The sequence below is a fragment of the Hypanus sabinus genome, chromosome 2, assembly GCF_030144855.1.
Source record: "Hypanus sabinus isolate sHypSab1 chromosome 2, sHypSab1.hap1, whole genome shotgun sequence".
Taxonomy (NCBI): domain Eukaryota; kingdom Metazoa; phylum Chordata; class Chondrichthyes; order Myliobatiformes; family Dasyatidae; genus Hypanus; species Hypanus sabinus.
In genome coordinates this window covers 96,877,474-96,890,518 of record NC_082707.1, presented here as the reverse complement: position 1 = coordinate 96,890,518, position 13,045 = coordinate 96,877,474, and the positions used below count along the sequence as shown (strand labels likewise).

The window sequence follows — 13,045 nt, the reverse complement described above, 5'->3', positions numbered from 1 at the left end:
GGGTATCACAGGAAAGATCCAAGCATGGACAGAAAATTGGCTGACTGGCAGGAGGCAAAGAGAGGAAATAAAGGTGACTTTGGTTATTGGGACCCTTATCAAAGAAAGAATGAGCTAGCATTGGATAGAGTCCAGAGAAAGTTCACAGAATGATCCTGGGAATGAAGTGTTTGACGGCTCTGGAGTTCAGAAGAATGATGGAAGTCTCATTGAATCATAGTGTCTTCAGAAAGCAGGAGGAAAGCGGAGCCCCTGAGGGAAGCCCTGTGGTCACAGGGAGTACATGCAAACTTGGAACCTGGGTTGCTAGAGATGAGAGGCAAAAGCTCAACTAATTGGCCATTCTGTCACCCAGAGGACAGTCAATCTCTGGAACATTGTCGTCCCAGACATAACTAGTGGCTGACCACATTTATAAAGTAGCTACTAAACTACAGCAAACTGAATCATGGGATTTCTTTAGCTAGATTCATTTCAGTCTTGGGAGCTGGGGTTACTCAGTACTAAATTTCAATATATAATATGCACGATCATAATCTACATTTTTAATGTTTATTTTGAAGATGATCATCACCAAAATATAATAATCCAAATTTGTATGAGCATGCCAGATGTATCCAATTATGATGTAATGCAATAAATGCTTAGAACATATACTGTATATATTCTTCAATATTGTACAACTGAACTAGCTTTTTATTACTCTGTAATGTAGATATTTCAAGTTTTTTCTGCCTCTGAATTTTCAGAGGTAATTATTCTAAATGTGTGATTTAGGATCAAAGAGGAATTGTTGGCATCAGTTTTTATGCTTTTAATAAGGTATTAGTTGAATTAATAAGTTGTAACAAGACCAAAATTGTAGCTTTACTAATAATTTGCATTTTTAAATTGTATTTTCACAATATGTGGTGTTAGACTCCACCTACTGGTGGCAAAGGTATATAAGTTTATCATCTGTCATTTTTCATTGGTTAGTTGTTAAACATGCCTGCGTGTCTTCTAATAGGCCCTTCACTTATCCTAGGAATTTGCCTTAGCTTGGTATAGAAGTGTCTGTCTCTGCAAAATTCACCATGGTTGATTACGTCTTTGTCTTTGTTCCAAGTTCTTTCCTTTAGTGTCATATGCTTTGTGCCTGTTCTTTGTTTAAACTTTAAATAAACAATATAGCAAATCCACAAGTTTGCAACTAATTCTTGGACTTCTAAAAGAACCTGCAAATCGAAAATCACCAGATCTGACACCCCTCAGTCATCAGGCTCTTGAACCGAAGGGGATAACTTCACTCAGTTTCACTTGTCTCATCATTGAAATGTTCCTACAAACTATGGAGTCACTTTTAAGGACTCTTTGTCTCATACACTCAATACTTATTTACTTATTATTACTACTTTCTTTTTGTGTCAGTACACTTTTTGCTGTCTTTCTCACACTGGCTCAACACCCAAGTTGGTGCAGTCTTCCGCTGATTCTGTTATGGTTATTATTCTATTCATGGATTTATTGATTATGCCTACAAGAAAATGAATCTTACTGCTGTGTATGGTGACATATAAATTTACTTTGAACTTTTGAACCCTTTCCTCTTCTTTAAGCAGGAATTCTCTCCGTCTCTCAATAATTTATCAGGGAGCTCCCCCCTCTGTTCCTCTAAGCAGGGAGACTCTTACCCCTCCTCCTAAGTGGGATAATCTGTGTCTCCCCCTTTAAGTATGAAGCGTTGCCGTCACTTCCTCTTTGATCAGGAAGCTCCACTCTTAACCAGGGACTCACTGACATATACTGTACATAGAATTAATCTCTATATTTTGCTCAATGACACCACCTATTGGAACGTGGGAGAAACATTCAGAGAGGAATGCATGAAATTACAATTTTTACACTCTTCTTATTCTATTCACAGTTAGTTTGGGTTGAATTTTAGCCAATTCAACAAAATGCCCAAATTATGTGGCACACATGCTTACAGGAAAGTTTGATGCTATTGGACTTGAAAGAATATCTGGAGCAGGTCTATAATTCCCAGAGTCAGAGCCACTTCACCTGTTTGTTTCCATTGGAATTCAGGAAATTTATGGGGTCAGGCAAAGAATTATTGTCTATTTGATGGAATATAATATTTCTGAAGTTATAAACCAGCAGATAGCCCATCAGAATTTTACATGATTCAAACTGGGATTCACTGACTACCTGACAACCTTGCATTATGACATTGACAAGGAGCCCAAAACGTTGACACACACTCAGATGCTGCCTGATTCAGTGAGTTCTTCAGGAGTCATAGAGCACTACAGCACAGAAACAGGCCCTTTGGCCCATTTAGTTTGTGCCAAAACTGTTACTCTGCCTACTCATATCGACCCACGTCTGGGCCATAGCTCCATACCTCTCTCATTCATGTACCTATCCAAACCGTTATATGTTGCAGTTGAACCCAAACCACCTGGTTGCACTGACACCTGCACCATGTTCTGAGTGAAGTTCCACTTCAGCTTCCCCTTAAATATTTCTCCTTTCACCCTTAACCTTTGATCTCTAGTTCTAGTCTCACACAACCTCATCTTGCATGCATTTAACCAATCTATACCCATCTTAATTTTGTCTCTATCAACTCTATTTAACCCCATTAAATTCTCCTATGACCCGGAGAATAAAGATCCTAATCTAACTAATCTCTCTCTATAATATCCCAACTCCTGTACGCAAGACTCTCATTCATGGAGGTCAATGTGTCAAAAGCTCTCCTTATGACCCTATCTACCTGTGACATTGCATTCAGGGATTATGGATCTGTATTCCATGATCCCTTTGTCCTATCACTTTCCCGAGTGCCCGATCATTCACCATACAAACCTACCCTGGTTTGTCCTCCTAAAGTGCAACACCTCACACTTGTCTGCATTAAATTTCATCTGCTATTTTCCAGCCCACTTGTCAAGCTGGACCAGATCCTACAGCAAACTTTGATTGGCGTTCTTGCTGTCGGCTTCCACAATCTTTCTATTATCCACAAATTTGCTGGTCCAGATTGTTGATATAGACGACAAACAGCACCGATCACTGTGGCACACCACTAGTCTCAGATTCAACCATCTGCGACCACTCTCTGGCTTCCCTTGAATGCCAAGCTTCTGGACCAGCTTCCCATGCATCAAAGGCCTTGCTAAAATCTACGCAGACATCTGCTGCCTATATAATAAATGCTATGCACCTCCTCCTCCTTAACCAGACCTCAATATCTGTCAAAAACCTAGGCTCCCTAAACCTATTAGCCTTACATTCAATTCTAACAGGAATGTGCAACCTCTACTCTCAATATGTTAAGGAAACTTTCCTGAACACATTTGGCAAACTCTTTTCCACCCAGTCCTCTTACAGGGTGGGAACCTCAGTCAATGTTGTGGAAAGTTAAAATCACCTAACACTACAAGCTTATTTTTCTTGCAACTGCCTGCTATCTCTCTCTACAAATTTGCTCCTTTAAATGCCAAAGACTATTGGTATTATATAATCCCACTAGCATGATAGTCCTTTTCTCATTCGTCAGTTCCACCCTTATACACTCAGTGGTCAGTTAATTAGGTGCCTACCGTACCGAATGAATTGGTCACTGAATTAAGTTGGTGCTTTTCTGCTGCTGACATAGGTCATGACCTCAGGCTGCTCACCCTTCCTCTTAAACTATGGACTCAATCTGACATGTCCCTGACCCCTGCATCTGGAAGGCAAGATACCATCCGGAAATCTTGTTCTCATCCACAGAATCTCCTGACTGTTCCCAATGAATCCCCTATCACCTCTGCCCGCCTCCTCACTCTCTTTCCCTTCGAAGTCACAGAGCCAGATTCAGTGCCAGAGACCTGACTGCTGTGGTTTTCCTCTGCTGGGTCATTCCACACCCTGGTAGTATCCAGAACAATATATTTATTGTTGAGGGCAGTGGCAAAAGGCCTACCCTGCCCTGACTGTCCATCCCTTTACTCTCTCCTGACAGTCACCCTGTTACCTATATGCTGCACCTCAGGTGCACCAACCTACCTATTAACGCACCTCTTAGAAATCAACCACTCTGACTTCCAAATGAGCCCAAAGGTCATTCAGTTCCAGCTCCAGTTCCCTAATGTGGTCTGCAAGATGCTGCAACTGGTTCACTTCTTGCAGGGGTAGTCATCAGTGATACCGGATGTCTCCCTATCTTCCCATATCCTACAAGATGAACCGTCCATTGATTTGACTGTCCTTCCCACTGCTTTAAGGAAAGAAACTTACCTTAGTTTCTGCCTCTTCTTGCCAAAACCTCTTGTGCCAAGGCCTCAGCTCCCCATTCTAACCCTGACCCACTCACATAATAGCTCTTCTTTTTCATTGGCCTTTGCCAGATGCCTAATAGCCGAAACAGGATGTCCTGACAGGTTCCACTCACTTATTAAAAAAAAATCTCCACAAGTAGCTCTCACCACAATCTCATGCTTGCAGTTTCTCACAGTTCATTTTTTCTGCTACAAAGTAATTGGTTCCTTGATAGAATTACCTGGTTGTCAGCCAGGGCTTGCTTTGCCATGTACTGTTCCCGCTTCATCTTTATTTCTACCGACTCAGGCACATCTGGGACTAGCAAATCGATCATTCGTGCAATGAAGAACACCACGTGCTGCAGGAAGGACAGAGATGAGGGAGTGAAGATACAGAGAAGTGTCTTTGTGTAGCAACCAAAAGAGGTAAGTGTTGCTGAAGCGTGCATTCAGCTCTCCATGCCTTTAATTGTCACTGACAGCAATGCAATACATCACACCAACTACCTTCACTTTATTTGTCTGCCTCCATTGCATTTTCTCTGTATTTGGCATTCTGTTTTCTTTTCGATGACAATTGCCCTATGTATGACATGAACTGCACGGGTGGTACACAAACAAAGGTTTTCACGATATGTCAGCACATATAACAATAATATACCAATTCCAATGCGACCTCATATCTTGAAGTTTAAACCTCCTGCATCCTTTTAGCTTGTTAGGGCAATGGCAGATCACCTACTCTGCTTCACTCCTGCACATCGGTGCATTCTTTCTATCTTAATCAAACATTCAATCTCACTCCCAAAATTTCTGCATTGCCTCTATCTAGAACCCTTCAATCTCCACATCACGCAACATTCCTCACCTTAAAACTCTTATTGAATTCCTGTCACACAACTTCTATTTCTGTGATGATTTTCAAATTCCAATTAATCTTTGTGCAGTGTTTGAATTATGTGTGTTGTGTTCCAGTTTTCTAATCCTGTGATTGGGGTTCCCATGTTCATTTTACATCTTACAGCTAAATTTTTGTGACGCTCGATTCGATGTCACCAACACTGAGCAGCTGAGGAGACCTGCAGATGATGCAACCAGCAACTTGGTCATCTCTGAGGCAGGAGTTTCCAACGAGTGGACAGTCGCAAGTCTGCGGGACCGGGCGGCATCCCAGGGCGGGTACTCAGATGTGCGTGGAACAACTGGCAGGAGTGTTTACAGACATTTTTAATCTCTCCCTCTCCCAGTGTAGAGTGCCCTCCTGCTTCAAGTTATCCACCATTGTCCCTGTACCAAAAAAGACCAAAGCAACACGTCTGAACGACTGGCCTCCTGTTGCACTCACCTTAATAATAGGCAAACGCTTTCAGAGGCTGGTCAAGTATGTCTGCAGCATGCTACCACCCACACCGGACCCCCCACAATTCGCCTACCGACACAACTGGTCGACAGATGATGCAATAACCACTGTTCTACACACTGTCCTTACACATCTGGAGAAGAAGGACGTTTATGTGAGAATGCTGTTCTTGAACTACAGTTCAGCATTCAACACCATAATTCCCTCCAGGCTTGACAAGAAGTTCAGAGACCTCGGCCTTCACCCTGCCTTGTGAGGCTGGATCCTGGACTTACTGTCAGATTGCTGGCACATGGTAAGAGTGGGCTCCCTCACCTCTGCCCCTCTGATCCTCAGGTAAGTGTCCTAACACCCCTCCTTTACTCTCTGTATACCCTTGACTGTGTCACCACCCACTGTTCCAATCTGCTGATTAACTTCGCTGCTGATACTACATTGATTGGCCTAACCTCAAATAATAATGAGGCAGCCCACAGAGAAGTCATCACCCTGACACTGTGGAGTCAAGAAAACGACCTCTCCCTCAATGTCACAAAAACAAAGGAGCTGGCTGTGGACTACAGGAGGAATGGAGACAGGCTAACCCCTAGTGACATCAATGGATCTGGGGTTGAGAGGGTGAACAGGTTTAAGTTCCTCAGCAAACACATCACCAAGGACCTCATGTGGTCTGTACATACCGGCTGTGTGGTGAAAAAAGCACAACAGCACCTCTTTCACCTCAGACGGTTGAAGAAGTTTGGTATGGACCCCCTAATTCTTTCTATAGGGGAATGATTGAGAGCATCCTGACTGGCTGCATCACTGTCTGGTATGGGAACTGTACCTCCCTCAATCGCAGGATATTGCAGAGAGTGGCGCAGACAGCCCAGTGCATCTGTAGACGTGAACTTCCCACTATTCAGGACATTTGCAAAGACAGGTGTGTAAAAAGGACCCGAAGGATCATTGGGGACCCGAGTCACCCCAACCACAAACTGTTCCAGCTGCTACCATCCGGGAAACGGTACAGCAGCATAAAAGTCAGGACCGAAAGGCTCCGGGACAGCTTCTTCCACCAGGCCATCAGAATGGTTAACTCATGCTGACACAACAGTATTTCTATGTTATACTGACGATCCTGTTGTATGTACTATTTATTATAAATTACTATAATTTGCATCTTGCACATTTAGACGGAGATGTAATGTAAAGATTTTTACTCCTCATGCATATGAAGGATGTTAGTAATAAAGTCAATTCCATCTCCCTCTCAACTCTAATAAAAATCTGCCTTTTCTCTGCTTTCGATGGGAAACCACTTATTTTTTCAATGGTCACTTCTAATTCTGGATGATTCTACAAGAGGAAACAACATTTCCAAATGCACCTTGTCAAAATCCTTCAGAATTCTGTTTGTTTCAATTCTGTCTCATTCTTCTAAACCCTAGCAAATCCAAGCCAGCCTGCCCAACATTACTACACATGGCAACCATTCCATTCTGGGTAAATGAAGATGAATTTTAAGTACCAGTCATTTTTATTCGAAAATAATAATAAGCAACCTTTCCACCTTCTGTTCAGGACAATTCCTTCTTTGCTTACTGTCTTTCTTTTCTTTCTAAATCTTTTTATTATTATTAGTAATATGAACAGAATACAAATGATATATTGATAAAGAAATTACCAACATACAAATTCCATTACATATGAAAAAAAGCATACATAATAGTTACAATATAAATGAGTTTACCAAGACATAAGCCATAAAATATATGTATGAACATGGTAAGTCTAAATATTTCATAATATATGATATAAAAAAACAGAAAAATGAAAGAAAAAAATAAAAAAATATATAATGCAAAACTAGCTAATCTACTAATCTAATAACTAATAACTAATATAGAAGAAAAAAGAAGCAAAAAAGAGAGAGAGAGAAAAAAAAAGTGGGCTGTTTATAATATCTCACAAAAATAAGTATTCATCAATGCCATCACTTCTGGTCCTCTCAACATACATAAGCTAAAAGCTGGGAAATCAAATGAACTTGGAACAGGGTCATATTACATCATATGAAAATGTTGAATAAATGGTCTCCATAACTTTTCAAATTTAATAGAATCTCAAAAGTACCACTTCTAATTTTTTCTAAATTTAAACATAACATAGTTTGAGAGAACCAATTAAATACAGTGGGAGGATTAATTTCTTTCCAATTCAACAATATAGATCTTCTAGCCATCAGAGTTAGAAATGCAATCATTTGATGGGCAGAAGAAGATAAATGCTGTGAATCTAACATTGGTAAACCAAAAATTGCGGTAATAGGATGGGTTGTAAATCAATATTCAAAACCGCAGAAATAATATCAAAAATATCTTTCCAATATTTCTCCAAAAATGAACAAGACCAAAACATATGAGTTAAAGATGCAATTTCAGATTGACGTCTATCACAAATAGGACTAATATGAGAGTAAAAATGAGCTAATTTATCCTTGGACATATGGGCCCTATGTACGACCTTAAATTGTATTAATGAATGTTTGGCACATATCGATGATGTATTAACTAATTGAAGAATTCTATCCCAATTCTCACTAGAAATAATAAGGTTAAGCTCTCTTTCCCAATCCTTTTTAGTCTTATAAAGAGGCTCTGAACGTATCTTCATAATTATATTATAAAGTTTTGAAATAAGCCCTTTTTGAAAAGGGTCTAATTCAAATAAACTCTCCAAAATATCTGAAGGCACAAAATTTGGAAACATAGGGAGTACAGAGCTTAAAAAATGTCTAATCTGTAAATATCTAAAAAAAATGAAATCTAGGCAAGTTATATTTGTTGGATAATTGCTCAAAAGACATGAAACAATTGTCTAAAAATAAATCAGAAAATCTTAGTAATCCCTTAGTTTTCCAAGCTGAATAAGCTTGATCTATAATGGAAGGATGGAAAAAACAATTAGATACAATAGGACTATTTAAAACGAATTGAGTCAACCCAAAAAATCTCCGAAATTGAAACCATATACGCAAAGTATGTTTAACTATCGGGTTGTCAATTCATTTCGGCAATTTAGAAAGTGTAGCGGTGTGCTACATGCAGCGCTAAAATTACAACACAGAGTCGGTAACTGCAGTCGAAGGAAAAAAACTTTATTCGAAATCCTCAGCCTCACTTTTAAGCCTCCCTCAACCTGCCCCCTGTGGCGCAAAGGCTCCAAAGCTCTGTGCTCGCAAACCCCCGTAGGCTATCTCCCTTAGCCGGAATGCTGGCTAATTGTGAGCCGGTTCAGATGTGCCAGGAAATGGGTCGCCCCCCCGAAGAACCGGCGATACACCCCCCAATGTCCACAGTCTGGGCCGGAACCTGCTTGGGAGGTCGGCCTCTGCGCCGAGGTGCCGGAAACTCGGCCGGTTGCACCAGGTCCACATGGGCCGGTTTGAGTCGGTCCACGGTGAAAACCTCCTCTTTCCCCCCAACGTCCAGCACGAACGTGGACCCGTTGTTCTGAAGCACCATAAGCGGCCCCTCGTATGGCCGCCGTAGCGGTGGCCGATGCCCGCCCCTTCGTACAAACACAAACTTACAGTTCTGCAGGTCTTTGGGTACGCAGGTCGGGTTCCGCCCGTGCTGTGAAGTGGGTATGGGGGCCAGGTTACCGAGCTTCTCGCGTAGTCTGCCCAGGACTGCTGCGGGATCTTTCTCTTGCCCCCATGGGGCTGGTAGGAACTCCCCGGGGACGACCAGGGGCGTGCCGTATACCAGCTCGGCCGACGAGGCGTGTAGGTCATCCTTGGGCGCTGTGCGGATGCCGAGTAGGACCCAGGTAAGCTCGTCCGCCCAGTTGGCTCCTCGCAGGCGGGCCATGAGGGCCGACTTCAGGTGACGGTGGAAACGCTCCACTAGCCAGTTCGACTGTGGGTGGTAGGCAGTGGTGTGGTGCAGCTGAGTCCCCAAAAGGCTGGCCATAGCTGACCACAGGCTGGAGGTGAACTGGGCACCTCTGTCGGAGGTAATGTGGGCCGGTACACCAAAGCGAGATATCCAGGTGGTGATCAGGGCTCGGGCGCAAGTTTCGGAGGTGGTGTCGGTGAGCGGGACCGCCTCTGGCCATCTTGTGAACCAGTCCACGATAGTCAGGAGTTGCTGCGCTCCGCGCGACACTGGCAGGAGGCCCACAATATCCACATGAATGTGGTCGAAACGCCGGTGGGCGGGATGGAACTGCTGCGGTGGGGCTTCGGTGTGCCGCTGCACCTTGGCCGTCTGGCAGTGCATGCACATTTTGGCCCATTCACTGACCTGTTTGCGGAGTCCATGCCAAACGAAGCTGCTGGAAACCATCCGGACAGTTGTCCGGATGGAGGGATGCGCCAAGTTATGAATGGAGTCGAAAACATGGCGCTGCCAGGCTGTCGGGACGACGGGACGGGGCTGGCCGGTGGCGACGTCACAGAGTAGGGTCCTCTCACCCGGGCCTACAGGGTAGGTCCTGGAGCTGCAAACCGGAGACTGCGGTTCTGTAACTCGGAATCTCCTCATCCGCCTGCTGTGCCTCTGCCAGTGCCTCAAAGTCTACCCCTTGGGAAAGGGCATGAACGGTAGGGCGAGAGAGCGCATCCGCCATGACATTGTCCTTACCCAAGACGTGCTGGACATCCGTCGTGTATTCAGAGATGTAGGACAGGTGGCGCTGCTGGCGGGACGACCAGGGGTCGGACGCTTTCGTAAACGCAAAGGTAAGCAGTTTATGGTCCGTGAACGCGGTGAAGGGCCGACCTTCTAGGAAGTACCTGAAATGCCGGATTGCCAGGTAGAGCGCCAACAGTTCCCGGTCGAAAGCACTGTACTTGAGCTCGGGTGGCCGCAGGTGTTTGCTGAAAAACGCCAGGGGTTGCCAGCGACCTGCGATGAGTTGCTCCAGCACCCCACCGACTGCCGTGTTAGATGCGTCCACTGTGAGGGCGGTAGGGGCGTCCATTCTGGGATGTACTAGCATTGCGGCGTCCGCCAAAACTTCCTTCGTTTGAACGAAAGCGGCGGCGGACTCCTCGTCCCAGGTAATGTCCTTGCTCGGACCCGACATCAGGGCGAACAGGGGGCGCATGATCCGGGCAGCTGAAGGGAGGAAGCGGTGGTAGAAATTGACCATACCTACGAGTTCCTGAAGGCCTTTGATCGTGGTGGGTCGGGGGAAGAGGCGGACCGCATCTACCTTAGTGGGCAGAGGGGTTGCCCCGTCTTTAGTAATCCTGTGGCCCAGGAAGTCAATGGTATCGAGTCCGAACTGGCATTTGGCGGGGTTGATTGTAAGACCGTACTCACTCAGTCGGGCGCAGAGTTGACGGAGGTGGGACAGATGCTCCTGACGACTGCTGCTGGCTATGAGGATGTCGTCCAAATAGATGAACGCGAAGTCCGGGTCCTGTCCCACCGCGTCCATTAACTGCTGGAACGTCTGTGCGGCATTCTTCAGGCCGAACGGCATGCGGAGGAACTCGAAAAGGCCAAACGGGGTGATGAGAGCCGTTTTGGGGACGTCGTCAAGATGCATCGGGATTTGATGGTACCCTCGGACGAGATCTACCTTGGAGAAGATCCGTGCGCCGTGCAGGTTTGCTGCAAAGTCCTGAATGTGCGGCACAGGGTAGCGGTCCGGTGTGGTAGCCTCGTTCAGCCTGCGGTAGTCGCCGCACGGTCTCCAGCCCCCCGTCGCTTTGGGCACCATGTGCAGGGGGGAGGCCCATGGGCTGTCGGACCGCCAGATGATCCCCAATTCCTCCATCCTCTTGAACTCCTCCTTCGCCAGTCGGAGCTTGTCCGGGGGAAGCCGCCGAGCACGGGCGTGGAGGGGTGGTCCCTGGGTCGGGATGTGGTGCTGTACGCCGTGCCTGGGCATGGCTGCTGTGAACTGCGGTGCCAGAACCGATGGGAAATCCGCCAGGACCCTGGTGAAGTTGTTGTTGGACAGAGTGATGGAGTCGAGGTGAGGGGCTGGCAACTGGGCTGCACCCAGGGAGAACGTCTGAGAGGTCTCGGCGTGGACCAGCCTCTTCCTGGGCAGGTCGACCAGTAGGCTGTGAGCCCACAAAAAATCCGCACCCAGAAGCGGTTGGGCTACGGCGGCCAGTGTAAAGTCCCACGTGAACTGGCTGGAGCCAAACTGTAGCTGCACCTGACGGGTGCCATAGGTCCTTACTGTGCTGTCGTTCATGGTCCTCAGGGGGGGGCCCGGTGCCCTGCTACGGGTGTCGTAAGTCGTCGGAGCTGATCTCGGCACCAGTGTCGACCAAAAACCGGCGTCCCGACCTTCTGTCCCACACATACAGGAGGCTATCCCGATGGCCAGCCGCCGTAGCCATCAGCGGCGGCTGGCCCTGGCGTTTCCCGGGAACTGGCAGGGCGGGCGACAACGGCGGGCTTCTGCGCCCCACCGCTGGTGGTAGAAGCACCAGTGTTCATTGGGCCGGGGGTTGGCGGGCTCTGCGGCCGGGCCTGGACTGGTTTGCTGCTGGGAGCGTGGCTGGGAGATCTGTGCGATGGACGTCCCACAGCAAGACCGCCCGGGCTGCCACCTTCCGGGGGTCACGGAAATCCGCGTCAGACAGCAGCAGGCGTATGTCCTCGGGCAGCTGCTCCAGGAATGCTTGCTCAAACATGAGGCAGGGTGTGTGTCTGTCGGCCAGAGACAACATCTCATTCATTAAAGCCGATGGAGGTCTGTCGCCCAAGCCATTCAGGTGCAGTAAACGGGCAGCCCGCTCGTGCCGTGAAAGTCCGAAAGTCCTGAGGAGCAGGGCTTTGAATTCCGTGTACTTGCCGTCTGCCGGGGGCGACTGTACGAACTCCGCGACCTGGGACGCTGTGTCCTGGTCGAGGGAGCTCACCACATAGTAGTAGCGGGTGTCTTCTGAGGTGATCTGGCGAACGTGGAATTGGGCTTCGGCTTGCTGGAACCATAGGTTCGGTCGCTGTGTCCAGAAACCCGGCAGTTTCAATGAAACCGCATGAACAGAGTCGGTCATTTCTGGTCCAAAAATCGTTTGGACCGTCGGGGTCACCAATCGTAGCGGTGTGCTACATGCAGCACTAAAATTACGACACGGAGTCGGTAACTGCAGTCGAGGGAAAAAAACTTTATTCGAAATCCTCAGCCTCACTTTTAAGCCTCCCTCAACCTGCCCCCCAAAGCTCTGTGCTCGCAAACCCCCGTAGGCTATCTCCCTTAGCCGGAATGCTGGCTAATTGTGAGCCGGTTCGGATGTGCCAGGAAATGGGTCGCCACAAAAGAGCAAAAGGGAGAGAAGTCCCTAAAATAGAACCCAGAGCATAAGCTGATACCGATTTAGTTTCTAAACTCACCCAACAAGGGCCGAAAGATCCACCCCCAACTTTCAACCAAC

The 13,045-nt window shown here is 46.5% G+C and overlaps 1 protein-coding gene across 2 annotated transcripts in view; it reads right to left on the bottom strand.

Annotated features, from left to right (window-relative positions):
• The window catches only part of LOC132381492 (anoctamin-7-like), a 196,531-nt gene that overhangs the window by 26,777 nt on the left and 156,709 nt on the right, over positions 1-13,045 (bottom strand). For both annotated transcript variants that reach the window (XM_059950934.1, XM_059950943.1), the window contains exon 23: positions 4,535-4,654. In XM_059950934.1, coding sequence (XP_059806917.1) covers positions 4,535-4,654 — 120 coding nt within the window. The remainder of the gene's footprint in view (positions 1-4,534; positions 4,655-13,045) is intronic.